Source organism: Acanthisitta chloris, unplaced genomic scaffold, assembly GCF_000695815.1.
Source record: "Acanthisitta chloris isolate BGI_N310 unplaced genomic scaffold, ASM69581v1 scaffold12454, whole genome shotgun sequence".
Lineage (NCBI taxonomy): Eukaryota > Metazoa > Chordata > Aves > Passeriformes > Acanthisittidae > Acanthisitta > Acanthisitta chloris.
The window spans coordinates 108,338-136,091 of record NW_008672000.1 but is presented as its reverse complement, the minus strand read 5'-3'; the positions used below and the strand labels follow the sequence as shown (position 1 = coordinate 136,091).

Sequence of the window (27,754 nt, the reverse complement as noted above, 5' to 3'; positions counted from 1 at the left end):
TCGTGGCCTCATTATTGTCTGAGAGTTCCTGCTTCCTTCTTTCTTGTGGGTCATACAAATAAATAAAGGTTTGAGAACAGAACAGCAGTTACTGAAGCGTCCACTCAAACATAGTGTTAGTCCTGTGCTGTAGTATTTCTAACAGCATTGAGCCATAGGCTTGTTGATTGGGAGATTAGCTTCATGATCATATCTCTCCCCTTCTTTCTGAGAAACTGCCAAAAACAAAGTTGTAAAAAGCCTCTGAACACTTATTTCACATGAAGCTGTAATCATTTAATAAAACAAGAGAAATCAATGTCTGAGGAGAAGCAGCTCATGCCTGTGGGAAAATTCTATCCCTTTGCTCAACTTGGTATGATTATAAAATGACAGTGTTCTGTGAGCTAAAGGAAAGAATTATCCTATCAGAGGAAAAACAGTTAAAGGTTTGGGGTTTATTTAAGGACTATTCCTATTTAATTTCTTAGAACTAACAAGTGAAGCAGTTCCTGAAAGGGATTAGTCTCTGTTCTCAATAATGAGAGACTGCTGAATATTGAACTCAGCTCCTGAAAAGGGTTCTTGCAGGAACTGAGTACGATATTCAGTATTCTCTTATTGTTGAGTAACAAAGACTAATTCCTGCATTCTCTTATTAAAGCTTTGTGGGGAAATGACTTTTTCGTTTCTATAGAACTGATTTCAGAAATATTTCAAATTCAAGTGAAATAAAGGCTTATATATTTAAAAACAACCCTAGATAAATTATAGTAGTGCGATTATGGGAGGTCAGTTGCAATTGGATCTCTTATCTTGCTGTGTATAAGGATGATTAGGCTTTTCTCTCCTATTTTCTAATGCTGTAGATGAATGTCTTCACTTCTAATCTCTTGGAGCCCTTCTGCTCTCTAGAAATAATTATATTCAGGAAATGTCACTGGACTGTGTTGTGAGTAAAATTAGTGATCTAACCACTCATGGATTTCCCTGACCTGATGAACACTTTGCTATTTGTAGAAAGGGGAGCAAGTTCATTTGACATGTTCAGAGAGCAACCCATTGTAAATCAAGTGGCGTGGTATGAAAGTCTGTTGTCTGGAACTTGGGACTTGGTTCTTGAAACCTCTTCAAGACAGACATGCCAAATGATCCAACTTTCCAGGGACCACTGAGCTACCAACTGCAGTAGGGTGAATTTCCTTTATTTTATGTGAAAATATGTCTTTCTGTGAAACTGTTAGCTTCCAGCAAAGTCGGTGTTTTGACATTTAGCTGAAAAATTCTTAGCTGTTCTTCTCTACATATTTTTCAAACTCTTTAGTAAAATAATTCTTACATGGTTTTATTTTACTTTTCCTTCACAGTTTGACACTCACTCTAGGTGCAAGAAGTATAGATACCCTGTTTTCCTGTTGCTTGTTTCTTTTATTCCTTTTACCATTTGATTCAAAGTAAGATCTGTGAAGAGTGATGGGGTTTTTTTTAGTTATTTTTATTTTCAAGAGGGACATACTCTTCTGCTGCTAACTCTCTTGATTCTTTCCTCCTTTTATTTTTCAGAATGCAAATATATGATAAAGCCTGAATTAACAGACTTGAGCCATTTATCCTCTTTAGAAATATGAGTTGTAGGGGTTTAGAAACTGGTTGTGAATTTGTAGATCATACATGTTTTTGAAACAGATACTGTTTGGTAAGACTGTCAGTAGATCTTTTTAGTTTTTATTTTATTTTATGATGTGAGTTAATTACCTGAATTAAACTGTTAGCAAATGCTTTGATTACAGAATCATCATAGCAGCTGGTAATGATTAGCAGCTTTCTAGCCTTATACATTGGGAACAGACCTAAATCCCAGTGAAATTAGTGTGTGTGTGTGTTCTTTGGTTTAAGGAAAAGTGTAGAGTGTACTGTAGAATGAATGCCTGTCTGAAATTTCAAGGCAGTAAAGGAAATGATATATTAACATGAAACTGCTTTCTCTGATGGCTGATTTGCTGTATGCAGCTGTGAGAGTGCAAGACCTCTCTGCTCTCTGCGCTGTTTTTAACAGTGTCCTAAGGATCACTTTTTTCAAGACAGGCTTTGTAGCACCATGTGGATATAGGTTCAGACTCTAAAAAAATGCTTAGGCATCCAACTTTTCTTTTGAATGTTTGTATTAAAGCACTTAAGTACTCTCAGGAAATGGGTGCTGTTCTTGATCCTGCAACACTAAATTGCCCAGTGCATGGCATGCTAATGTCTGTAGTCCAGTTATTACCAGTAGGCCCAAATATTAGTAATAAATGCCTTGGGGAATGTGAATTTCCTGAATTCTGTGCTTGTTGTTAATTAGCATGGTGTTTTCAGTGAGCCTTTTAATTTTTTGGCATCAGTTTTCTTAGCCGTTGAGTCAACATTGGTTTTCTGAATGGGGATTTGCATGGAAATGCTGCTTTTGATTTACTTATATGGTAAAGGTATTTGAGCAGTGCTTCTTATTAGAGACTTATCTGAATTGACCTCTGTTTGCATTTTGCTCTTGCTCATCCACAGAACCCTGAAAGCTGTAACTGTTCACACGCCAGGATCATTTATGGGAATTGTTGACCTGCAAAATTCAAATTTTCTTGCTCACTTCCTTTTCATACATTAGGTCCTGTTACTGAAGTCAAAACAGATATATATGTCACCAGTTTTGGACCTGTTTCTGATGTAGAAATGGTATGTATTTCTGGGATGAAAATGCCGTTTCCTGGTTCTGAGAAACCATTAACTGCAGTAGGAGTGGATGCTTCATCTGTACTGTTCTGTCAATCATGCAAAATAGGCAAGATTAGTAACAGCTTAATTTACAGGTTATAATTAGATACATCAGGCCTGATTCTGGTCACATTTTCAGTGGGTTTTGGCTGGCTTAAGGAATTCACTTCATAGGATTTAAAATGGATTTTCACAGTGTAGAGGCAGAATCAGGCCTTGTAGGGAGTGTCTAAGTCAGTCTGCTGTGGGGAAAATGTGTAATATCTTTGAAACTGCTCTTTGTTTCTGAAACTTATGTTATTCTCAGGTGAATAATAATGACATCACTTCAGAAATACTTGTTGACGTTTTCATTTCAGATGAATGCTCTTTGCTGATCTTTGTGCTCCTTTTAGCATCACTTTCAGCAAATCTTTGACTGATAAGAGTTTTCATAAATATCTGCAGAAATTGAATGTCCAAGTGACATGCATGAAATAGTAACAGAGGAGAAATGTTGCATTTGCATGTTCTGTTATTTGTGCCTGAATGGCTTTTGCTTTCAAGGTCAAATCAAGCAAAGCTCTCATCAACTTCTAAAATAAAGTCATACAGTAGTTTATTTATAAAATATCCAAGAAATCTCATGGAAGTAACCCAGCCATATTTGCTGAACTGAACATCTTCATGGGAAAGGCAGTTTCAGGGTAGTAATTTTCTTCCCATATAGTGCTGTCATTCACTTTGTGGTGCACCTAATTTGCTTCTATCATGTGGAAAGGTGTGTGATAGCAAGATGTTTTTTCAAGGGCTACATTCATGACAGCAGTCTCATGTTGACATGCATCTTACCCCTTCACTGGTTGTTTTGTGCAGTATGATGTTTATCAGTGTGACAAGGGGTGCAAGAATCTGGTCCCAAGGAAATCTAGTAATATGTACCTTAGATCTACAATGAGGGCTGCAGGTCATCTCTCAGGTTTCATGAAGCATTTGATAATGGTGCCACGTGGGAAGTTACTAGTTATATTGGAGAAGGCAATAGTGAGAACATGGACTGAAGTAGTTAAGGAACTTGCAAAAGGAAAGTTTACAGAAGATATTTCCCCTTTCACTATTAAGGATTAGTTAGGAGGCTATTCAGGTATCCAGCAATTATTTTTGAAATACGTTTTAGTTAATAAATCCGTTAGTGACCCAATGTTATCTGAATGTGGCTGCACACATAAAACTCACTGCAACAGTGAAGTGTGATTTGGTCTTAATACAGGGGATGATCAAAACATCTTTTCAGTTGCTTTGGTACCCCGTGTAATGAAAACAGTTGAAATCTTATATTACAAAATCTGTCACATAGAAGCTAATAACAGAAACTGCTACTTATAACGTGTGAAGTCACCAGCAAGAGATGACACCAGAAAAGACACTTTTTATGGATTAACTGTAAACCACAGTGGAGGATGCAGTCCTGGAAAAGAAGACAAATATAATCCTGAAATGCATTACACTAGTACACATGCCTCCTTGCCAATGCAAATAGGTATGGCCTTACATGTAGTTTCAATGGTAACATTATGCAGAAGAGTTTGAAATGAAGTCAGAAAACGTTTGGCTTAACAACAAAATCACAACTATAAGTTAGAAAGGACTTAAAGCTTTCTGTGATACTTTCTCCAATGCCACATAATGGTTCGTTTCCTTGTGAAATGCTCTAGCTTCCCAAGGTGAGAAATGCATTCCTTCATCCATCCATTCACATATGATTTCTCATGATGTGTCTGTGTCTGTAATTCTGCAGTTGTTTGCATGTTTTCTCTGAAGTATTTAATGGCTTTTCTGAGGAAGTTAATGGGATAGTTGCATAGTTTAAAAAAGGTCTATATGTAATTTATTATCCATGTTTTGTGGGCATAGCAAAGGAGTTATTTAGCCTTCCTCAGTTAAAAGGTTACTTTCCATGAGAGGAAATTAAGTTTTCTTTCCTAACTTTAAAGTGAAAGTAATAATTTGTCCTGGTATTTTTAATTTAGCCAGCAGCAGCAAATCTATGGATATATTTTCTTTAAAAATCTGTTGGCACTTCTTGTCAGAGATTGTTTTGTTTCCAGTTATATGCTTGACTACAAATTCAGTTGCCTGCTTCCTGCAACCTAATTAGATTAATTATTCTGTAGTGACTAGATGTGCAGCAATTTATTGATACGACTACTGTAAGAAATTAAGCTATGAAGAAGTACACAAGACAGTTTAATTGGCTGAAATATGTTTGTGTAGTGGACTTAGGATTTTCTTTACTAATGATTCCTTTACTTCTGAGGGATTTCTTCTTTTACAGGAAACACACATGCAAACATGCTCTTTGTTTTTTCTGCAATTTAATACAGGAATATACAATGGATGTCTTCTTTCGTCAGACATGGGTAGATAAAAGATTAAAATATGATGGCCCTATTGAAATTTTAAGACTTAACAACCTGATGGTTTCAAAGGTGTGGACTCCTGACACTTTCTTCAGGAATGGGAAAAAGTCTGTTGCACATAACATGACAGCCCCAAATAAACTCTTCAGAATAATGAGAAATGGCACCATCCTGTACACAATGAGGTATCTAATGTGTTTGTTTGACTTCTTACAATTACTGTATGCAAAAGTTATACTGCCTAGACAAAATGGCAACCAGAGACTATTTAATTTGTTCCATTATAGGCTTACAATAAGTGCAGAGTGTCCCATGAGATTAGTGGATTTTCCCATGGATGGTCATGCTTGTCCTCTCAAATTTGGGAGTTGTAAGTTGCAATTATGAAATTTCTTGTAACTACACAATTTAAATAATAGAAGTAAATTTTGAGCAATTATTAGACTTTCTGAATATATGCAGATATGTCTTGATACACAATCCTTATGCAGACAAAACTCCTGTTAAGTTCCTTGAGAATTTTGTTTAGGTCCTCAGAAATTAAACCCACAGAACTGAAAAGCAGGTAGTGATTCAGCTATTATGTTAAACCCCACTGTTCTGGCTATACAGTTGCTTGACATACATAGTTTTTCTTGGTTCTTGGGGAAGGATTGGGTGTATTAAGTGAAGTGAGAGATTCTCTTGAGAAGACAAAGAGGGTGAGATCCATCTGTACTTAAAACAGCCAGGTAAAAGGCATCTAGGGAAGCAAGTTGTTTGACTTTCTCTACAGGTAGTGGAAGCACATTGGCATCCTAAGATAGATGGAATCATAGTATCAAGGATGGAAGAGACCTTTAAGATCATCAAGTCAGGCCATCAACCTAGCACTATCACTGTAACCCCTAAACCAGTAAACCATATCACCCGTTGCCAGATCCAGGCATCTCTTAAACACCCCCAGGGATGGTGATTCCACCACCTCCCCAGGCAACCTATTCCAGTGCCTGACCACCCTAACAGTGAAAAAAACAAATTCAAATATCTAATCTGATTCTCCCCTGTCTCAGTTTAAGGCCAGGTCCTCTAGTCTTCTCACTGTAGGCATGATAGAAGAGACCATCCCCCACCTCACTACAGCCTCCTTTCAGGTAGTTGTAGAGAGCAGTGAAGTCACCCCTGAGCTGCCTCTTCTTGAGACTGAACAAACCCAACTCCCTCAGCTCTTTGTCATAAGACATTTTCCAGACTCTTTTTTGAGCCTTGTTGCCCTTCACTGGACTCACTCCAGCACCTCAATGTCCTTTTTAAAGTGAGAGGCCCAAAACTGAACACAGTACTCAAGGTGCAGCCTCACTGATTCCAAGTACAGGGGGATCACCTCCCTAGTTCTGCTGGCCACACCATTCTTGATAGAGGCCAAGGTGCCGTGCTCATAGTTTTTCCTTAACAGAAATTTAGCTTATATAGCTGGGTGTTCAACCAAAAAAGGGGGTATTGAAGACACTGCTATGATAGGATTTTTCATCCCTGTTACAGTGAGACTGAAGACCAGGTACTACATGATTTGGTTTTGGTATCAGCTGAATGATAGGGGTGCTTTGACAGTGGGGTCTCCTCCACAGGCATATTTCTTCAGGCAGAATCACCAGCCAGCAGAAATTGTGCTGAACACTAATGTGATATATTCTGCAGTGAAACTTGAAATAACATGTAGGCATTTCAAATGTAAGACTGATTTGATATAATTTTAACAGGAGTTTGGACTGTGTAGGGATTGAATGCTAGCCCTAAGTTATGTCTTTTGCATTAAATGTATAATGTTTCTTTGTGTGTGCTTATTTTGGGGCTGTTGTGAATTTTTTACTGACCTATGGTTTCTGGCAAATATTTTAAACAGAAGTTTAAAATATTGTAGTTTTTAGTATAATCATTCTTTTCTGTAAGGAAATATGCACCCAATCTCCAAAATGTATCTTCCTTGTACATGCTCTTTTTTTTCCCCTAGATTAGTATATCTTAACAATAAAACTTTAGATAGAAGTTTCTAAAATAAGTTAAACTTGCATGCCCAGTAAGGGCTGATCCAGAAAGAACTTGTGTTTAGTCTTCACATCCATACATGAATTGAATTTATGTGTGACACTTAGCTGCTATTTGTTCTCCTCTGAGGGTGGCTTTTGGGGGTAACTTGACATGAACGGTATCTTCTAAAGTTGTTGATTTGAGTTTTACTGTTCGGTTTCAGTAGGTTTGGCTTGGGCTCTTAGTGAGGTATGAGGAAAAATTTCCTATTTATGCAAATTGATGCTGTGTTGTAGATGCTTATCCAAAGAGTGAAATGATTTATACCTGGACAAAAGGACCTGAGAAGTCAGTGGAAGTTCCTGAGGAGTCTTCCAGTTTAGTTCAGTATGACCTGCTTGGGCATACGGTATCCAGTGAAACTATTAAATCTATTACAGGTAGGAATCTCATCAGTAAAAATCAACTTGAGGTAAAACTAACCCTGTAACATTGCTTGGAGCTTTTTTTTTTTTCTTTCCTTCCTGTAAGGTATTCTACTGAATGTCATGGAGTATGCATTAAGGGCTGAGAACGTAAATCTGAATTAGGTTTCTGTCCTTGAGATTTACATTTGCAGATTCATTACAGTAGATTGCGACAGTCTTTCAGAAAGCTAGAATGAGATCATTACTCTGAGGGACAAAATGAGCATTTAATCACTGCTTAAAATGCAGTTTGAAGAGTCAAGAGGATGCCTGGGTGAGGAAGTAATTTCTCAGCACTGTATCCACATTATGTGCAAAAGACTTCCTTTGTTCGGTGGTGCAAACAGCTCGGGATAGAAGTACAGCATACAGAATGGGTTATTAAAGCCATAAAAACCCTCTAGTCAGATAAGGATAGGCACAAATGCATTAGTCACAATAGATACTTCTGCTGATTTGTGCTGTAAGAAATAAGGCAAATGGCAACTACAGGCATCCGAAATGAGTGGAGTATCACTGATGAGCAGTGTGGTGGTAAACAAGCATATTCCCAAAATATTTCTAAAATTTGGAATCATTTTCTAAGCATCAGCAGGTTTGGGTGTTGCGAGATGGTCAAAATGAAAGATAAATCAAATATTTTGGATGTATGGCTCGGTGGGTATTTTACGCAAAGATAAAATGATGTTTTGCAATACACTGGAAATATACTTCTCAGCATATTGATTATTATGAATTTAAAAAATTTCCTTCCTGTCCCCAAAAGGCTCATTCTGTAGTGCTTTGTTAAGACAGTTTATTCAGTTTATGGTAAAAATGCTGGTTTATCTGTTTGTTAATACGAATGAAAACATTTTAGATAAATTAGACTTTTTAATTCTTCTCTATGGTTTGCATTTATTTAATTATCATAGTGGTGCTGACATATAAACCTATTAAAAGCTGGAAAGTTTGAATTACATTTAATGTGTATCATTGTTCTTATTGTTTTATTTGGCAGGTAGGTACCACAATGTTATGGATACTATGGTAGGTAGATAACGTGTGTCTTGGGACTGTCTTCGTCAACAGCTGCCAAAAGGATTTTTAAAATCATGTTTATACTGTAAAATGTAATCCAGTATTAACTGTACATTTGTAGTATTTTTCATATCAGCTTCTGGATGGCACTGTAAGAACCTACTCTTGCCAGGATTTTTGGTTAAAAACTTTCATTCATTCTTGTTCTTAGAAACTTATCTTTCTGTACATGTTAAGTGGTATGAATAGCATCATCTTAAACTATCCTAGTTGAGAATCTGAAAGACTTATTCTGCAACAGAAATTTAATACACTGCAAAATATATTCTTTTTTTCCTTTTAGGTGAATATATTGTTATGACAGTTTACTTCCACCTCAGACGAAAAATGGGTTATTTTATGATTCAGACATATATCCCATGCATTATGACCGTGATCCTCTCTCAAGTTTCATTTTGGATAAATAAGGAATCCGTTCCAGCTAGAACCGTGTTTGGTAATTACTTCCTTTTTTACTTTTTCTTGTACTTGCTGTTTTAATGACTTTCACTAGAATAGGCTTTTTTAGTGCCTTGGGGTATACTGCCTCCATACTAGTGCAGAAACAAGGGAATAATGTAACTTCAGAGGAAATTTTGCTCTTGATGTATGAAGAATGTTGTTATGTAAATCCTTGGAATCTGAAGAGAAACTTGGAATATATAACCTGAATGGTGGCATGGTTGTCTGTTGCAAATGCCTGTGCAGCTCTTAGGGGAGCAAACTGGAGAGACCTGACCTTAAGTAATAGGGTCAGGTTCTTAGTCTACATCCAGAGCAGGTTTATCCTCCAGTGGACAGTAGTGTAAGTCCTTGAACTTGCACTTATATAGAATACTTGTAAAATAGATTTGTTTGGAATGTGCGAGATGTACAGATGTCTTGTTATGAGGTATCTGTGTCATCAGTGGAAGCTTACTATGAGTAAGGCTTAGATCCTGTTACTGTAATTTCATGTTTAGTGCTCTTCTTTCCTTTCTGCTATTGCCATTATGAAAATGAATTACAAAAGCAAAATGATCACAAGATATTAAAATTGCCCTCATCAAAATACAGCTTGAATGCGATGCTACAGTGAACTCTGAAAATAAAAAGCAGAATAGCTTCTATGGAAGACAAAGCGTAAGAAATTAAATGGAAATATTATTCCTAACAAAGAAATAGGATAAAAAAAATTTAAAAGCAGTCTTTATAGAGCAGTGTCTTGACTTTATGATGTGCTATAGTCTAAAGCAGAAAGAGAATGTTCTACAGAAAGCCTTTCTGTAGATAGATGCTGGCAAGAGTGATAGGAATTAATGCTTCTACATGATGGCCCACTCAGACATGTAAGTGGAGGCAGAACACTGTTTTGTATCACAAATGAGACAAAGTTAATGATTAGTTACAGGAGAAACAGCCTGCAAACCTCCTGTAAACCTAATAAGAACCTCACTAGCTTTCAACTCAAGCATTTCATTAGGCAAACTAGTATATCACTTTGCATGCCTTTGAATAATGGTACTTTTTTGAAGGGAGTATTGCCATGAACTGGACATACAGAATTTGTGTTTACAGACCAAATTAGATAATGAAAAGTGTACAGATTATAGAGTAATATATGTAATTATATCTCTATGTGAAACTGAATAATAATAATGTTAATATTAATAAAGTTTGGATATCCACTAAATTACAGATAAGTCACTAAAAATACCTTTGAAAGCAAATTACTTAAAGTATGGCAAAAAGTATCTAGTTTTAAGGCAAATTCCAACAGGTACCCTGTTTTTTAAAGGCTTTTTTAAAGAAAAAAGGAGATAGGGAAGAGATAGGAATGAAGCCAGAATACCTGCTATGGTACCAGCTTTCTAGAGGAGCTGTCAGAAGAGCCTAACCAAAAGATCATTCCATTGGGCACTGCATGATTAGGGAGAACTTGGCAAATTTAACAGATGAAGGATACCCAGGGAACTAAGGTATATTGATCCATGATTTCTGCCGTCAGAGCTTCAGACACCTGAAATCTGGTGATTGTGTGAGATTGGAAAGACAGCAGTAATTTTAAAGCAGATTTTAAACATCAAGTTACCACATTTCTTTAAATTAAAATGCAGTTAATATATTTTGATGTGGTTATGTGCATTTCTAATCAGAAGCTTGTAAGTATTTAGCTTTGTGTAATTGCAGTTCATGTGTATATATTATATTTTTGCCAGAACTTAATTCCCTATCCTGTGTAAATCCAAATGGCACATATCCAGAGGCAGTTGCAAGTCTTGCAGAAGAATAATTTAATAGGGAAAAATCTGATAAAGTCTATGTCAGTAAACTATAATACTGTCACGGCCTACACTTTATATTTGGGGAATGTTTGGTGATTCAATTCACTTTACCCTATTTCTACATCTATTAAACAAATGTCTTTAGAAACAATTTAGACAAACCTTTTGCTCAAAGTGGACAAAGGTCCACTCAGGACCTCAGGAAGGATAGGGCTAAGCAGGGGTTGGTCTCCTCCAGGAAAAAGAAACTTTTCAGAATTTTTTTTTTTCCTCAGACTTCTACATTTTTATGGTGTATTTCAACACCTTCCCACTGAGGAAGGTTTTGTGAGCTTGTATCTGTGTTTTTTATTCTCCCAAGTTTGCTCTGAGATATCCTTTGTACTTTCATGAACTGGCTCTTTTTTCTTTTTTTTTCTTCTTTAGTTGGAAATACTAGTTTCATTGTGATGAGTTCTCTCTATGGTAGTGTCTAGGTGAAGCTTTTTTGTATCAGATTACCTGGATGGAATACCACCATTTAGCAAGTAGGGAGTGTGAGGAATCTGTTGAAAAACACGTTCTTAATTATGTTGAACTCTTCGGAGCATAAGAATTACATCTTGAATTAGAATGGGTGCAGTGTTCTTTTCATAAGAATAAAGACATCTCCATTTGTAGTCAGTCTTCCTTGAAGTTGTCATGCTAGGACTTACACAGTGTTCATTGTATACGTGGTATTTTACTTTTGTATGCTCTGGGATATTTTGGATGAACAAGGAAAAGTTCCATACCTTGGTTTTATACAGCATGTATTTGTGTTTGAAGTACTAGTATGAAGGGGTTATATTCTGAGCTCAGTGTTCATGCCTGTACACTTTAATTAAAAAGTTGTTCTTTAAGAAGATGAAATTCTAATTAAATTTCATTGGTTGACTAGTAGCAGAAGGCTTTAATAAAAAAAAAAGGTGATGGTTTCTTAATTAACAGAGTTGTTAACATATTATTCTAGTATTCCTTAGCACCAAAATAATTTCCTGTGACTTAATGGCACCTGAATTACAAGTGGGATCAGAGGAACAGGTGTGGAATAATACGTGGCATTCAGAACTCTTCACAGGAAAGAATGTTTTTGTTGCGGTCTGAGGAGCACTCCCCAATTTAACAACTTAAATTATGTACAAATGTTTAGAAAATAACTTGTAAGAAAATTCTGCTGAACTCGATATGGAAAAAATACAAATGTCCTTTTAAAAACTAGTTTTGTGGGCATAGCTGCTCATGGATATACAATGATTGCCATGACTTAAATCTAGTGCACTATTCACAAGCAGTAGGGGAAGACTCAAGTGATTAAAAATTCTTTGTTTGAAGCTGCTTGCTGGTTCTCACTTTGTTTTACTTTGATTCAGCTGTGCTTTTGCTTTATTTCTCTGAAGGAATAACCACAGTGTTGACAATGACAACACTGAGCATCAGTGCAAGACATTCACTGCCAAAAGTATCCTATGCTACTGCCATGGACTGGTTCATAGCGGTTTGCTTTGCCTTTGTGTTCTCTGCTCTTATTGAGTTTGCTGCTGTCAACTATTTTACTAACATTCAAATGGAAAAAGCCAAAAGGAAGACGGTAAAGTCCCTTCTTGAATTTCCAGTTGCTCCAATACCAAGAAAAAGAAGTACAGAAGAAACATTCATGGTATGTTTTTAGCTTACACAAATATTTTCTGTCTTTTTGGTAGTGCTTTGCAGTAAAAACAGGCCTTTGACTTCCTCTCAGGTTCCCTCTGAGCTCACAATGCAGTGTAAGTCAGCTTAATGGAAGACTAATGATGCACTATACTCAGTTATAAAAACCTGTAAACCATGATTTAGTTCTTACTTGTGTTACTGAATAAACTCAGGAGAGAGGAGGAGGTTATGTCCATCTGTACCTGCAGTCTATTCTGTTTATTTGTGTTTTGGTCAAGGTCAGTTAGGATGGGTATCTTGAGGACACTTTGTTTCCTCTTGCATGTTGGTTCAACTCAGGAGAGAGGAGGAGGTTATGTCCATCTGTACCTGCAGTCTATTCTGTTTATTTGTGTTTTGGTCAAGGTCAGTTAGGATGGGTATCTTGAGGACACTTTGTTTCCTTTTGCATGTTGGTTTGGAGTGTACTGATTATACAGACCAAGATAGTACATATTATATGGGCAGCATGTTATGTGACTAATGTCTTTAATGAAAATAAGCTAAATCAAGTTGTTTCATGGAGCACTTCCCTAGATATCAGAGTTATCCTTGCATTGCATGTGTTTCTTATCTAGAGTTTTCTTTCTTTATCAGTTACAATTTCAGGAATTCTTGAACCTTTGTGTCTACCACAGATAAAATTTTTATGTAATTTGTGTATCTTTGCGCAGGAGTTCACCTCAATTCCTAAAAAGATTTTGGTGCTCTGATTAACGAAATACTTTTCTGCTTTCATAGTGCTTTGGATTAGGTGTGACTTGTGTGGTGGCTGTCTTAGTGTGTGAACCAGTTAATAAAGGATTGATCTGATTCTAGTTGAGCTCACTGGTGATTCCCCTTTCCTTCCTTTTCCCATGCCCATATCCTTACTTTCTGCTGCATCTATTCATAAGACACGCAGCTAACAAAGTCATTACAGCACCATATCAGCCACACAGTAGGCCAGTAATTTCCAGCCATGACTGACTCGTGGCAACACCACTCAAGAAGTGAGACGCTGACAGTAGCGTTGTAATTTACTCTTCCTGTCAGGCTGACTTTGTAATTTCCTTTGGCTGAGCCATGATTTAAGAAGTGCTGTTTTAGACTAACTCTCGTTAATTTTGTCTTCTGTCTCTTTTCACATCTCATTTGTCTCCTTCCCTATTCATCTGCTCATTTTTTCCTTCCCACCCCTTCCATTTTCTATCGCTGCTCAGCTGCTGTCCACCCACTTCCATTTTTCTTTCTCTTCTTTGCTCTCCTACTGCGGATTGTTAAATCTCCTAGTTGTGTTGTTCTGTTAGCTCCCATTTCTGCTTAGGATAGATGTTTGTTATTCCACTTCCATTTTTCTTTCTCTTCTTTGCTCTCCTACTGCGGATTGTTAAATCTCCTAGTTGTGTTGTTCTGTTAGCTCCCATTTCTGTTTAGAAGGATAGATGAAGAGTTTGTTATTTGTCATTCCATTGGCTGCTAGTAAGAGACAGGCACAAGAAGTATGTTTTTAGTAGCATGTAGTTCACCTTGTGCATAGAGGTATTAGTGCTGTTTGTTTATGCTAAGCTTCTTGATTGTGCATGAAGTTTAGTATGGTATCTTGGCTGCTCCTGAGGAATGTTAATAAACACTCCTTTGGTGGTAGGTTTTATTTGCATCCACAGGAAAATAAATTACATAGACAGTTTAATCCTAGGTTTATTTATAAGATTTGATTTAAAGCAAAAGGAAAAAATAGTAGTTTTCTCAGGTAGCTTAACAAAACTTTTTTCTCAAGGAGGCTTAACAAAACTTTTGATTCATGCTATTAGTTGGTAGTGTACCATTCGTACACATTCTTGAGAAACATCTGTCTCTTTTTTTCTGTGTTTTGGTGGGTTTTAAAATATTATTTTAACAACAGCAGCAACAGAACCCAACTTGAAAGCTAGATAAAATGAGACATGAAGAGTTCTATTCCACCACTTAATGAATACAACTGTGATAAATGTGGTAGTGTGTTCACAGGTTTGGGCATTTTGAAAGTGTCAAGGGTGCAATATACTTTTTCAAAGTTATGAGTATGTGAGTGAGTGATACTGTCGATCGTGCCTTGAAGTGTTATTTTTTTCATGGCTTTTTCCCTAATTTTGCCTATGCTAAGACTTGAGGTTTTGCTCTTTCAGGACAGATGTACAAGGTGAGTCCATAGGTGCTCTTATAAAGGCTTAACTGTTGTGCAGTCCTTTCCATGACTTGAGGATGACTTCTAGTCTCCTGCTGTGCAGAACAGAAGCTAATATTGCTGTTCTAATTCACTAGAACTTAACATGGCTGTTAGACTCAGCTTTCCAATCAGACATGTAACAGATTCCTTGCTATATTTTACTTTAAAAGACTGATCTAGAATTTTCTTATGCCTTATTATGAATCAGACTTTTTTTCCTGGACATATCCAGTCTAATCAGTGCTGATTTAATAGAGGTAAGGAAGTGTCAACTTCTTTATGAGTTTGTGGTGCACAAAGAATGCAGGACAGTAGCCTGACTGTAGTAAGCACTGTTTCTTAACATAAAGACTGCACATTTTATCTCCATAGCTAAATGACAGACTTTGATTTCTTAACTCAGTTAATGTTTAGAAGAATTCTGTACTGCGTTGCCACTTTTGTGTTAGAAATTCTGTTGGCAGCAATACAATTGCCAGAGCTCAAGGAAAAGTTGTATTTTAGACTTGAAACTTTGTTTTTGAAACAGACTTTGCTATACTGGTAAAGTTGCCAGTCTCCCAAAATTAAAAACTTTCACTTGGCCTAGGGAGGAATTGTGTGTTAATTGGGAAAGAAGATGCCTGAGTACCTAAACCCTACAGTTCTTTTTTGTGTGAATATCACCATGTGCAACCTGCTTTAGGTCTTTTCCTAATTGGAGAGGGAGATCCCTCTCTTCTGCCTTTTAGCCCTGTACTTTTGCCTGCCTTGAAATGGCATACAGATGTCTGTGCTGGCTTTTCAGAGTTGAGGTCCCATCCTTGTAGGTCCCCTGCAAACAAGAAAATTACAGAGCAATTGAGGCTGTCAGTGAAAATGAACAAGGTGATATTGTACTTTTAAATGAAGGTTTCAGTTTATGGGCTGTTGATTCTACGTTATTCACTGGATACGTCCATGCATTTTATTTTATTTTATTTTTTAATTTACTCTCTTTTTGTTCCCTCAAGTAACATGGTGGGATTGTCCTAGAGGGGTCTGGTAAAATAAAGATTAAATTGCATGCAAGTAGCAGTCCTTATTTTGTTATATATGTTTTTGACCAATTTCTAACCATAGAATTAAAATGAGTTTTCTATATTGAATCAGTTCATATCATGCTAATTAGAATTCTTGGTGGTGGGTTGTTTTTTATCTTTTCAGTCAAAACCACTTTTCTAGTTGTCTTGGATCAAAGGCAACTCCTGTCATTACGATCAAATGATTTCATATGTATTCATTCATATTATATATTTTTTCACCACAACCAATGCATCTTCACTGTAGCAAATGTGGGCTGTATGCTTTTCAAAGTTACTCTCTTGTGTAATTATATTTACTTTTTTGGAGTCACATGTTGGATGTGACTGATAAATATATAGAGTACAGTAAGCATTAAATGTATTTTGGAGGCTAGCTAAGTAGTCCAAACTGTGTTAATTCCAACAAAACATCCTAGTGTAAAGGTAATTTACTGGGCTGGGGGTGGCAGGAGCAAGCTTGTAGTGCCTGCAGATGCAGTGTGTGTTCTTTTAGCACTTGATTTGTTTTAAGCTATGGTATTATTCAAACTTTTTTTTTTAACGCTCCTCTCTCTCCCTGCCCCATTTCAACTCTTTCTTCTTGTTATCTTTAACTTTCTGATACAAACTTAATGTGTTTCAGTAAGGAGGAGTTATGTCTGGAGTTAGACATCTGAGGAGTAGAACCTGAGCTTTTTTGAGATCTGCATTGAGTTCACAAAGGACTTGGATAGCTTCACTCATCCCTTCTGTCAGGCATGGCAGGATAGCACTGAAATCTGTCTAAGCCAAGAGAGATGACTTACATCATGGTCTCCTGTGTTTTCCTTGTCTTGGGAGCATGTTAAAATGCTTTCAGTTTAGAAGGAATGAACCTATCCCTAAATGATCTGAACTCCTTTCTTTAGTGTAAGCAGAAATGTTGCAAGCCAATGTGTGATGAAAATGAATGATTTATAGTTTGTTATTGGACTCCTGAGTCTATTTTTATGCTCCTGAACTATTTCCTTTTCAATGTATTCCTATGAAGTTTATTTTTAAAGACCTACCCAGTTTGGAGATGAAGACTGCTACTGAAAAATAGTCTTCAAAAAATAGACTAAATACTGTTAACATGAGCTTCAACCTCAGCTGTTTGTTAAGAGTGTGAAACTTGGAGAAAATCAGGTCATACTCAAACTTTTTGAATGGAATTATTTCTTCAAACTTAGTCACAATCAGTTTGTAACTCTCAAACTTTCTTCCTCTTTTTGGTTAAATATCACCTTGCCTTGAGTAAGCCCTGTAGCATCTAATGGTGTAACTTGAGGGTCAAGCTCTTCACTGCCATGTCCTACACACACTCTTCTTAGTAGGAGCATCCATGCTTGAGTGATATTACGTGACTGGCATGCACCTTTCAAGTTTACAAGAAACGTTATGTGGATAACCTGCATATGTACTTTAATGTGATTAAGATGTGTTTTCTGTGGTATGAAGTACTTGCTTTTTAGTCATACATGGGCGCAGCTCAGTTACATGATGGTGGTGGGAGGAAAGGGGGGAATCCTTTGGCAGCTTTTTGTGAACAGATGCCTTGGGCAATTAATCTGGCTGATGCCCAGCTCTGTGCCTCATCTCCTGACTTTCAGAGCAAAGATGGGACCAAATAAATTGTTCTGGTGATCTGGGTGCGATCTTGAGGCCGTAGGTTGGATACTTCTTTTTTTATTGTATGTGCCATATATTTTTGTTCTTAATCCCTGGAGCTGATTAATGATGAATGTCAGCAGATCTTGTATCTAAGGTCTAGACTGTAAGTGAAAGTGGAAATTGTAGCCTTTGAACCAAAAGTTCATATTGAATATTTAGACATATTCTGTAATGGAGAAGTGCGTAAAATGTACCAGACCGAGAGTAGTGCCACTTACTTTCTTTGCTTCGTCTTTGAAGTAGTAGAATAATAGCTTTCTCTGTCCCACCAAATAGAGAAGTGCAGCTAAACCCACTTCCATCATGTGAAGGGAATTATCTGAAGAGCAGCTAGATCTTGATGGCTGTGCTTGGATCGTAAGTCTGTTTATTGGACTCCTTATGTAGATGCATAGCCTACTACTTCCTTTGTGTGACTTAAGTAGTCCTGCAGTTGGAACAACATTTAAGTTTTTAAATATAATAACCATTTTTTTCTGCTTCGCTATTTCTCCACTGCCTAGGGTGTTACGGTTTGGATTTTTTTAAGGCAGTGGCATTTAAAACTCAGTCCCTAATGAAGGACGTCAGGCTCAAGAAATGTGTAGAGTTCATCTAAATATAAGGACTGCTGTGTTATGTGAATAATTTCTCTGACATGTCAACAATTCTATGCTGCTCTAGTTTCATTAGTCAACATTTTTGCTGTTGATGATTTACAGTCATGATATGCTGGCATCAGGTTTAAGTAGGATGAGTCTGGATGCAGGTCATAAACAACTGGCAATATTTTGTACCAAATGCTATTTGAAAGATTGGAGAGAATGGTTACTTGGGGTAAGGCTGCAGTGGCTTAGTGGGAAATTTGAATGTTTGGATATCTGAATATAGAATGGGTCCAAAATGGTTCTTAAAATACTTTGTTGGCTGTGATGCTCAGGTACAATGTTTTGTGGTTGGTTTTTTTTCTCTTCCTTGGTTTTGTTTGTCTTTTTGTTGTTCTTTGTGGGGTTTTTTGTTTTCTTTTTACTTGGTTCACTAGACTGAGATAGTCCTACCCAGCAACTGGCACTAGTTGTAATGTGTAAAGTCAAATATGTGCCCAAACAATACCATTTGGGCATAAATGTGGGGTGTAGAATTTAAAATTGTTTTCCTAATGTTTCACGTAGTATGTACTGTACTAAAACATTTTGATCTTTCCAACAACCTGATATTGCTCTACCTTTAACATGGTTGGGTTGTAGAAGGAATGTACACGGGAACTAGGAACATTTCTCTACTGCAAAGTGAGCAGAGTAATTGCTGGAAGTATACAATGTAGTATGAGGTTTGTGCCTAGATTCTGACCCAACTTAACTGTGATGTGAACTCCACTGAATTCCAGAATTCAATTATAATGAAGGTAGAAAATGGCTGGGTGTTGACTAAAGGATCAGAAGTGTTGGAATTCAAAGTTGGACAATGAGTTTTTTCTTGTTCATAGTGGAAAAGGTTTTGTTGGTTTTTTTGTGGGTTTGAGTTCAGTTTGGTTAGGTGGTTTTGGTTTTGTGTTGTTTTGTGTGTTTGTTTGTTTGTTTGAATATGCACAATAAAAAAAACCCAGGAGTTTAATTGCAACATCTGATGGATAACTGAACTAAAAATACTACTGAAGTGCGATCTCCTCTAACCCTTACTAGGAAATACGGGAATTGATCATACTTCAATTTTCTGTAAATGTTAGAACGACCTGCCACAAATGTAGGCAAGGAAATAGCACTGATGTACTTGGATGTTAGTTATCTGATGCTGAAATACTTGACCGTGTTTACTGTAGTTACTGAAAGACTTAATTTAAATGGTATTAGGATAAGGCTTCTATTTTGAAAACCAAAGCATAACTCAGTTATTTTAGAAAATACCACGCCCTGTTGTTTTAAGTTCCAAAAAATACCTAAATGCCTTTCTCTGTCATTGTGGTGGTCTATTGGGAAAAAAACCCCCCCACCATGCTCCCAAAAAAACCCCATTTTCCTTATGGTTGTGTCATTAGACTAAATGATACATGTTTAATAGCAAAAAAGTTATTTTCATGCTAATTTAAGTTGCAGGCATTAAGGTAGGTCTTATAAAGATATAATGGCAATTTCCTTTTTGTTTTCCTTTTTTTTTTTTTCTTTTTTTTTTCTAGGGGAAATGTTAAATATTCAAAAATATGTAGTATTTCAGAAACACCAAGTCAGGACAAACCGTTATGGTGGCAGGGCTAAGATTTTCAGGTTGTTCAGCCAGCCTTATAGTGCAAATTGCATAGTTTTCCCTATGGTGATTAGTATGTAATGATGCCTTTTAACACAAGGCTCTTCATATTTTCTGCTTAAACCTTTTAATATATTTCAATTTCAGTTTTGTTTCCCCTCCACAAAGAGTTTTCAATACTGGTGAGCCCAATGACACCAAATTGCATTTGAGTTTCACAGCTGTGTGTGAGATTTCTAGCTGACTTCATTTTTACTCTGGGAAAATTGGAGTCAAAAGATATAAACATTGAGAGGCTTGGGAAAAACTACAAGGGAACGAGTGTTCAAAGCATTTTCAGCAAACTACTGAAGCAAATTTAAACTACAGCTTTAAGGTCAACAAAAATTGAAAGATACAGGAAATACTGAAGGTCTTTGGTCCCTAATCAGCTGTTCATCTTCCTTTCATAGATGTTACACAAAGTACCTCCACAGTTAATTAGCACATGACCTAGCTTAACAGATTTATTTCCCCCTATAGTTATGTTTTCAGTTCTTTTGTTTTTGTCATAATGTAAATAAAATCTTCCAGAATTGTGCACCCCAGAGCTTATGCATGCATACTTACATATAGGTGCTCACATATACATACGGTCATACATGTATGCACGTGCAAGGCTTTAAGCAGGATGGGTTTATTTGGCATTCATTTAAAAAAAAAAGTTCTTTTAATTTGCATCCCTTTAATAACCTGAGATTCACTTTTTCTCCACTTTGTGCATTTTTGGCCCATTTAATGGTAGAAGATAAGATGGTGTGCTCTTCTTTTCTCTCCTCCCCTCCCATCACATGATTCAGATTGCAAAGTGAGCTGAGTGGATAGTGAACTGGCTCTTATAGCTTATTTCCCCTCACTTTTTCCTCTCCAAATAATCTGCCCTGCTCTTTGCACTGTTAGAGCTATAGACTAGAATTCATTGTGGTTTGTGACAGGTGGAGCTTTTACTTGGTTGCATTCCAAGGCTCTGTAAGGTAAAACAAAATCTCTAGTAAAATTTTGATTGACTGGCTCTACAACATAAGAGTAAAACATGGTAGATTTCTGTTCCAAGTTGTACATTTGCTCACAGCACGGCAATATGGTGACTCAGTGGGATTTGGGGCAGGCAGCATTATTTACACTGATGACAACATGCTGCTTCCCTGATAAATGTCAAATAGTGTGAATTTGGCAGGCAATATAATGTCCTCCCAGAAGAACAGACTGTTTTCTTAGGAAGGATTGGTAAGGATAAAAACCACTATGGTAGAGCTTAATAGGAAAATATTACTAAATTACCACACAAACAACTTTGATGTTGAAACTAAACAGTAACTAATGACAGACTTTCGGTTGCTTTAAGCCTTCCAATTTTTGCATGAGTTTTTGTTTGAATGAAGTGAGATTTCCAATTTGGCAAACCTATGCTCTCATACAGCACATCACTGAGTTTCCTATATATTAATTTACCTGTGTCTCATTGAAGGTTTGATAGTGTTGTCATGGCAGGCACTAATCGTATTCTTGCAAAATTAACAGCAAAGTATAAAGATGTTTATTGACTATTCACTTTTAATTTCATTATACTAACACTTCTTGTTACATGCTTGATTATTCTAATAAGCAGCTAAAATGCTGTACCATTTTAAAACTGCTTTGACTGTGGTGCCCTTTTCAGGATTTGGGGTGTTTAGTTTTTTTTTACTTTTGATTGGTTTGCTTTGTCTTTGGATTTAATTTTTTTTTTTTTTACTTAGGGACACTAACTATGCAAAATGGTGATTAGGCACCTAAAAGGCTTAATTACTAAATTTCCCTGGGTAGGCATGCACAGAACTGACTTGCTGCTTCTGAAGTGGTTGCTGTGCATTTTTGGTGGAAAAGTACCTGCCCTGTTTAATCTCAATGGCCAGCATTTCTGTTAGATACAGCCTCCCACAAATCCCACGTGTAAATCTCATTCTTGGAGAATTATATCAGTAACCAGTCTGCTAGGGACTCCTTGCAATGTTAAGTTCCTGTTGAATCTGCTCTTATTATTTTAAATAATCTGTATGGGGTCAGAGAGAAGGAGGCAATTGATTCTGGAGCCAGCATATCTGTGCATGCACTGCAACATGAAGGGAAGATTGAAGTGTGGACAATGTAACATTTATAACAAGGAAGGACAACCACTTGTCCTGGAATACTCAGTGGCCTGGTGGGAAAATGACATGTGTTGATATCCCTATGACATTCAGGGCAGATTTGAGAAGAGGTCTCCTATAGCCAAACCTATGTTCCCATCCTGGTTGCTGGGTTACAATAGAGGAGGACAAGAGTCCTTTTGTGTGTGTCTTTTTACTTTTTACAGTGGCTTAGCTCTCTGGCTGAAGGAAAGAGCCGAAAGTGCTAGGTACAGTTGGGTAAGTGCTTCTGCAAAGGCATGTAATTTAGGCTGTGATCCTACCCAGGGCATTTCTCCCCACCTTTGACAGCTGCTTGCTGGATGTGGAAGTGTCAGCTCTCTCCTGCTAGAACTGGTGCCAGATGGTGGTGTTGTGACTTGTAAATTCTGCTGTGCATTTATCCCCGAGAAAATAGAAGCTACTGCTTGAAATATTGTTCTGCCTCTGTCCCAGAGAGAGATACCACTTTAGTGATACCATGTGTCAAAGGTCTGCTAAGGATCTAGAAAATGGATTGACCTGCAGCAGTGAGCTCTGTTTAAGCAAACACACGATGCCAAAGTTGCCCTGGGATCTTGCACAGTGTCGCTGTGAAGGTCTGTCATAGGCTTGAGGCTGACACAGGTCTTCTGAAGTGTTTATATATCCAACCCCATGACTGTTGAGCTTTTTTCCAAAGAGTGCGGAGGCAGATTAGGAGAATACCTCTGAATTATATTATATGGCTCTAGTTTTAATGGGTACCTATTTATCAGGAGTTGATAACTGTGCTTCCTCCTAGTGACCAGAGGGCTTATGAAGGGGATTTTCCATGCTGAATACTGCTGATTCTCTGTTATCTCAGGCAGTAGGAGCTGCTTATTTTAGATTCACATCTCAACAGGATGTATCCATCATAAAAATTATGAAGAAATTTAAAATTGCAGAGAGTGATTTAAAGCTGCTGTGTAGACCACTGACTGGCTATAGGAAGATGGTCTTGATTGCATGTAGGACCTGACTGTATGGTGGTATACCAACACAAGAATTTCTCAGAGCTTGTAGTGCCCTTACTCCTTACGTTCTTAAATACAGCCTTAAAGTTTCCTGATGCACTTTTATCCTTGCTGCATTCTCCCCAGGACTTGGCATGACTTTTAAATAATGTTCTTGTTTGTTTTACAGCTTCTAGGTTGGCCTTATCATAGGAAATACGCAGTGTGGTTGTTAGCAGCTCTCTTTGTTCTGTAACAAGATGACTAAGTTTGTCAGTTCAGTATTGCATATTGCTGTGCTGATGATCCCCTTCCCTTGAACCTCAGCTCAGCTGCTGCACGCTACTTCAGTTCATGCTAAATTTGCAATCTTGACTTCATTGAAGTGCAAAATTGCCTTGCTTGTCAAAAACTGGTAATACATACAAAACAATCCAGTACTTTATTTTTTTGGCTCAAGTTGAGGCTTATGTAGTCTTAGAGAAAGTTTCAGAATTTCCACATGATGTGAGCAGCTGTTTATGGTGTGCAAATCATGTTAAATATTGAAGAGTTTAGATTGACTCATATTTGTGCATCATTTTACTGCTGTAGTAAACAGCAGTATCCATCAAAGTTGAGCTTAAATGGAAAAGCAAATGATCCATGAATTGATTTTTGGCAATAGATTTGTTGTAGCATGGTTTTTTTTGGTGTTCTATACATTCTGTCATGGAAGCTGACCATCAAACTTGCTCCATGAATCTGCCACAGTATTTAGCAATAAATTGTGTAGATCTATCCTGAAGTATGCTAACAGCATTATTCGTTGTATTATTCATGGTCAATTGCATGTGAATCCACTTGTCAAGGGAAGGATACAGCGTTAATTACTACATTTTACAACATCTATAAGGAGGTTGTTTTAGTTGTCCTATCTTCATGCCAAATAAAATGGACTTTCTGTTCTGGTACTAGTAGAAAGGGCATCTTACATCAGGACTTTTTACATAGGAAGGATTTATACTTAATGTTTCTTTCTCTACTTCAGTTCTTTTAAAGATAAGACCCCTGAGAAATAGCATGCGACGCATGAACTCTATGCTTTTTAATACAGTAAATACTTCAAAAGCTTTTTTGCATATTGCATGCTGCGTGACAGAATTGGTCTGACTGAATTCAAACCTCCTGTCCTATTGTACAGCCCCCTGCCTCCTCAGTAAAGTATGCGTATGCATAGGATGGGAGTTTTCTAGATCTCTTGTACTGAGCATTTTTAATATTTTTTTAAAGTTTTATGGACTAATGAAATATTCTTTTGGATTGAAAGGAGAAGAGATTATCATTCTCTTCTGAAAAAGACTGTAGTCTTGCATTTCCCAATGTTTGGTCAATTCCTTGGCTTTTTTAGTGCACTCACCTATCTACCTCTGGCATGATCAAACCATGTTTGGTTTGCAGATGCAGTAAAGTAAATAAAAGGGATGGACACACTTGTATGTGGGAAGGAAAACTAACACCTAAGAGGGATTCTTTAATATATCTACCATGAGCTGGCAAATACATCAGCCATGAACTGGCATATAGCTGTGGCAGTGTCAGATAAATTCAGGCCAGCAATATTGCCAGTGACAGATTTGTACTGCAATTAACAGGATTTGGGACCAGCATTCTGGGCATGCTGGGAGTACTGGAGATGTCAAGTGATTTTATTGATTTTTAAATTGTTTTTTCAGATTTGTTTTCAGCTCCATTTCTATTTCTTTGAGCAGGACAGCTAAGCACAACTGATGTAGCAGACAGATATGGTTGTCGTTCTTCTTGCTACACCTGAGTAACACCTAAGTTGTTCTCTGTTACTGCTGTGTTGCTTGGCTGGAGAGAATTGCTGTTGGATAAAGGAGGGAAGAGAGATCACTGGCCACTTTCTCTCCCTTTGACTTGTGCTGTGAGCTTTGGCAGGGTTCTCTGGAAGGCTTGAAGGGAAGGGGAGCCAGTAGGCACAGTAGGTGTGGTGCAGAGCAATGCTTGGGAATGGTATCATCAGAGAGGTGCAAAACATATAATTCTTTTTATACATAGCAAGTGATTGTTTGGTCCTGTGTGTATCAAGTCCTGTACTGATGCTGTTGAGTATGTGTACCTTATCTGCCATTAAGTCTTTGTCTTTTGGAAAGCAGTTAGTCTTTGAATGAAATATATTCACATATCATATCTGAGATCTAATATGTTTTATATTATATTTTAGGTGAAGGGCTGAAGGTTCAAAATTCTGTTCTTCAGGTACTCTTCCTGAAGGAGGTTCAGGAGATATTAGGCTTCCTCTTAAACACAGAAGAGAAGTCCCACTTCCAAAAGTCAGTAAAATATTAAACTCTGATGGATTTCCCATCTGTACTTATCTGTGTTTCAGTTTCTCATCTAGCCTAATAAGTACTATTTGGCTAAAGTATATCTTTCAGAAAGACATCCAGACTTGCCTGAAGACATCAAGTAATGGAGAATTCACCACTTAGTTAACTAATGGAGAGTAGTTGAAGAAAGACTGATTTGTTCCCTGGTTCAATTGCACCTGGGGAATTTATTGCCTGTGGTTGATGTGAAAAAACACTGGCTTTATTTCTGAAAGAGCAGCAATGTGTTAACTTGGTTTGGTAAATACTTAGATTTTAATAGCATCTACTGTAGAAGCCAAACTAGAGTTCCTAGCATATGCTAGTTACTTTTCTGGAGATATAAAGCAGAAATGAACCATCATGGCTGGTAAGTTGCATCTAGAATGTTTTTATATCATCAGAAAAATAGGTAGATGTTGGAGAATCTTGTTTTGAGCATCCTTAACCTCATGGTATTAAGTTTGTATAGGTACCACATCACATTAAGCTGCTGACAAACTGGTAGTCAGCCACAGGTAAAAGGAACTCTTGTTTGTCACTTTAGATGTTACTAAATCTATTTTCATAAGCACATGGTATCTTTGTGCTTCTGGACCAAGCTCCTGGTTGTATTTGTATTATTTTGATAAGTGCTTGATTGTAGTTTCCATTGCTTTTGTTTGAGTGTTTAAGAATGACTCTAGGATTTTTTTTGTAACTTTGCAGAGTACAGATGCCAATTCAAATGTGAGGAAAAGAACGAATGCCACAGTACAATCTGAAGCTGACGGTGGGAACCGAATTGACACAAGGCACAGCTCCATCCACCCTCCCTCTGTAGCTCAGGGGTCTTCTGACATTACACCCCACTCCCTTTCTGCATCAAGTCCCAACCCTTTCACACGCATCAATGCATCAGAGACATTATCTTCTGCAAGAGCTACCCCTCCAGCTCCTCCTTCTACCCCAATTTTAACTGGATTTGTATCCCAGCATGCCACAGCTGGATCCCCTTCCATTCAGCACTTGCTTGGATCTAGACTGGAGCAGATTCAGACCACCACACCTAATACATTAGGAGCATCTGCAAAGCCATCTGCTGTCACGCCACCTGCTCCCCCGGCCTCCCACTCTGGCACGAGTAAGATAGACAAATATGCACGCATTTTATTTCCTGTTACCTTCGGAGCATTTAACATGGTCTACTGGGTGGTGTATCTATCCAAGGATACCATGGAAAAATCGGAAAGTCTAATGTAGTTTTGCTGCTATGTAGTAGTTCCTAAATTATACTCACATTTGATGCAGAGTTTCTTCTTTTGAAACTATTAAAAAAGGTCAGTAATTCTTATTTATAAAAGCTGTGTGCTACTTTCCCGTTGTAAAGGCTGGAGTATTGGGGATAATTAGTTAACTCTTACCAGAGTAATGGGTAACAGTAATGTGTCTTCTTCCCTTCAACTAGCGACAAACCATCGCTCGCTTCAGACAAACTACTCTGGTTGCACAGAACTTGCCTTTGGGAGGAATGTGCACCCAAAAAAAAATCTGAGGCAGAGGTGCACAGCTGTGCAGTGGAACACAGCTTGACTGCTAGGAGTATGCATGTTGGCTATTACAAATCCCTGAGGCAGCCAGCACTGCTGTCTGGACACAGCATTGCATTCTCTGAATGCGAGGTCCATGTCCTGAATATTTTGACAGTGCTTGCTAGAAAAGGACTTTCCCTGCTAGATTGAAATTGGCAGAATGGGGGGAAGAAAATGAACAGTGGAAAAAGAAAAGAGAGTCCAGCCTGGGAGAGTGCAACTCCGGGAAAGTTATTGCAAAGGAGTTGTAGAGCTCCGTATATTTTTACTAAGCATTATTTTATGTTGCAACCTGGGAAATTCTTACTCCAAAATAAGAATGAATGAACCTTGTAAAATCTGAAATCTGATGTAATTCTCAAAATTGGATTTTCTTGTTTGGTAAGGTGATCATGAGTGTGTGATTCTTCTTTGACCTTGCTGACCAGCTTGAGTGGATTTATTACATCCATTGTGGTAGATGAGGACCAAGTCCACAGTGTTCAACTTTTTATTTGAGTTCTTTGTTCTTTCTTTGGATGCTTTTTGTTTTGTTTGGTTTATCCCCCGCCCCCCTTTTTTCAGTTATACTCCTGATTTCCTTTGAGCACATATTCCACCCCCCTTTATGTAATGTTTGTGTCATGTTAAATTTTCCACACAGTTTTAAAAGTGGCTTCAAATTAAGCAAAAAAAATAATTTCCTGTGCTTTGAGTGTGGCTATGGCACATCTCTGAGTGAATGAAAGACACTCTTTTTTTGAAGGACTGTTGTGACATAAATAAGAAAATAAAGTTTGTAGGTTGATCCCAAGGAAAAAAAGTTAATAATTATCTATTTGTTTCTTTTAAACTACAGCATAGGTAGCTGCTTTTCTTAACATCTCAAATTG

General features: G+C 37.4%; 1 protein-coding gene across 1 annotated transcript; it reads left to right on the top strand.

The window, feature by feature from the left end:
• The first annotated feature begins 763 nt into the window (after nt 1–763).
• On the top strand, nt 764–26,553 carry GABRA4 (gamma-aminobutyric acid (GABA) A receptor, alpha 4). The gene is made up of 8 exons (XM_009074327.1): nt 764–770; nt 2,621–2,688; nt 5,091–5,311; nt 5,414–5,496; nt 7,430–7,573; nt 8,964–9,116; nt 12,342–12,601; nt 26,020–26,553. Exons 1-8 carry the CDS (start codon nt 764–766, stop codon nt 26,551–26,553), a joined length of 1,470 nt encoding a protein of 489 aa, XP_009072575.1.
• The last annotated feature ends 1,201 nt before the right edge of the window (nt 26,554–27,754 follow it).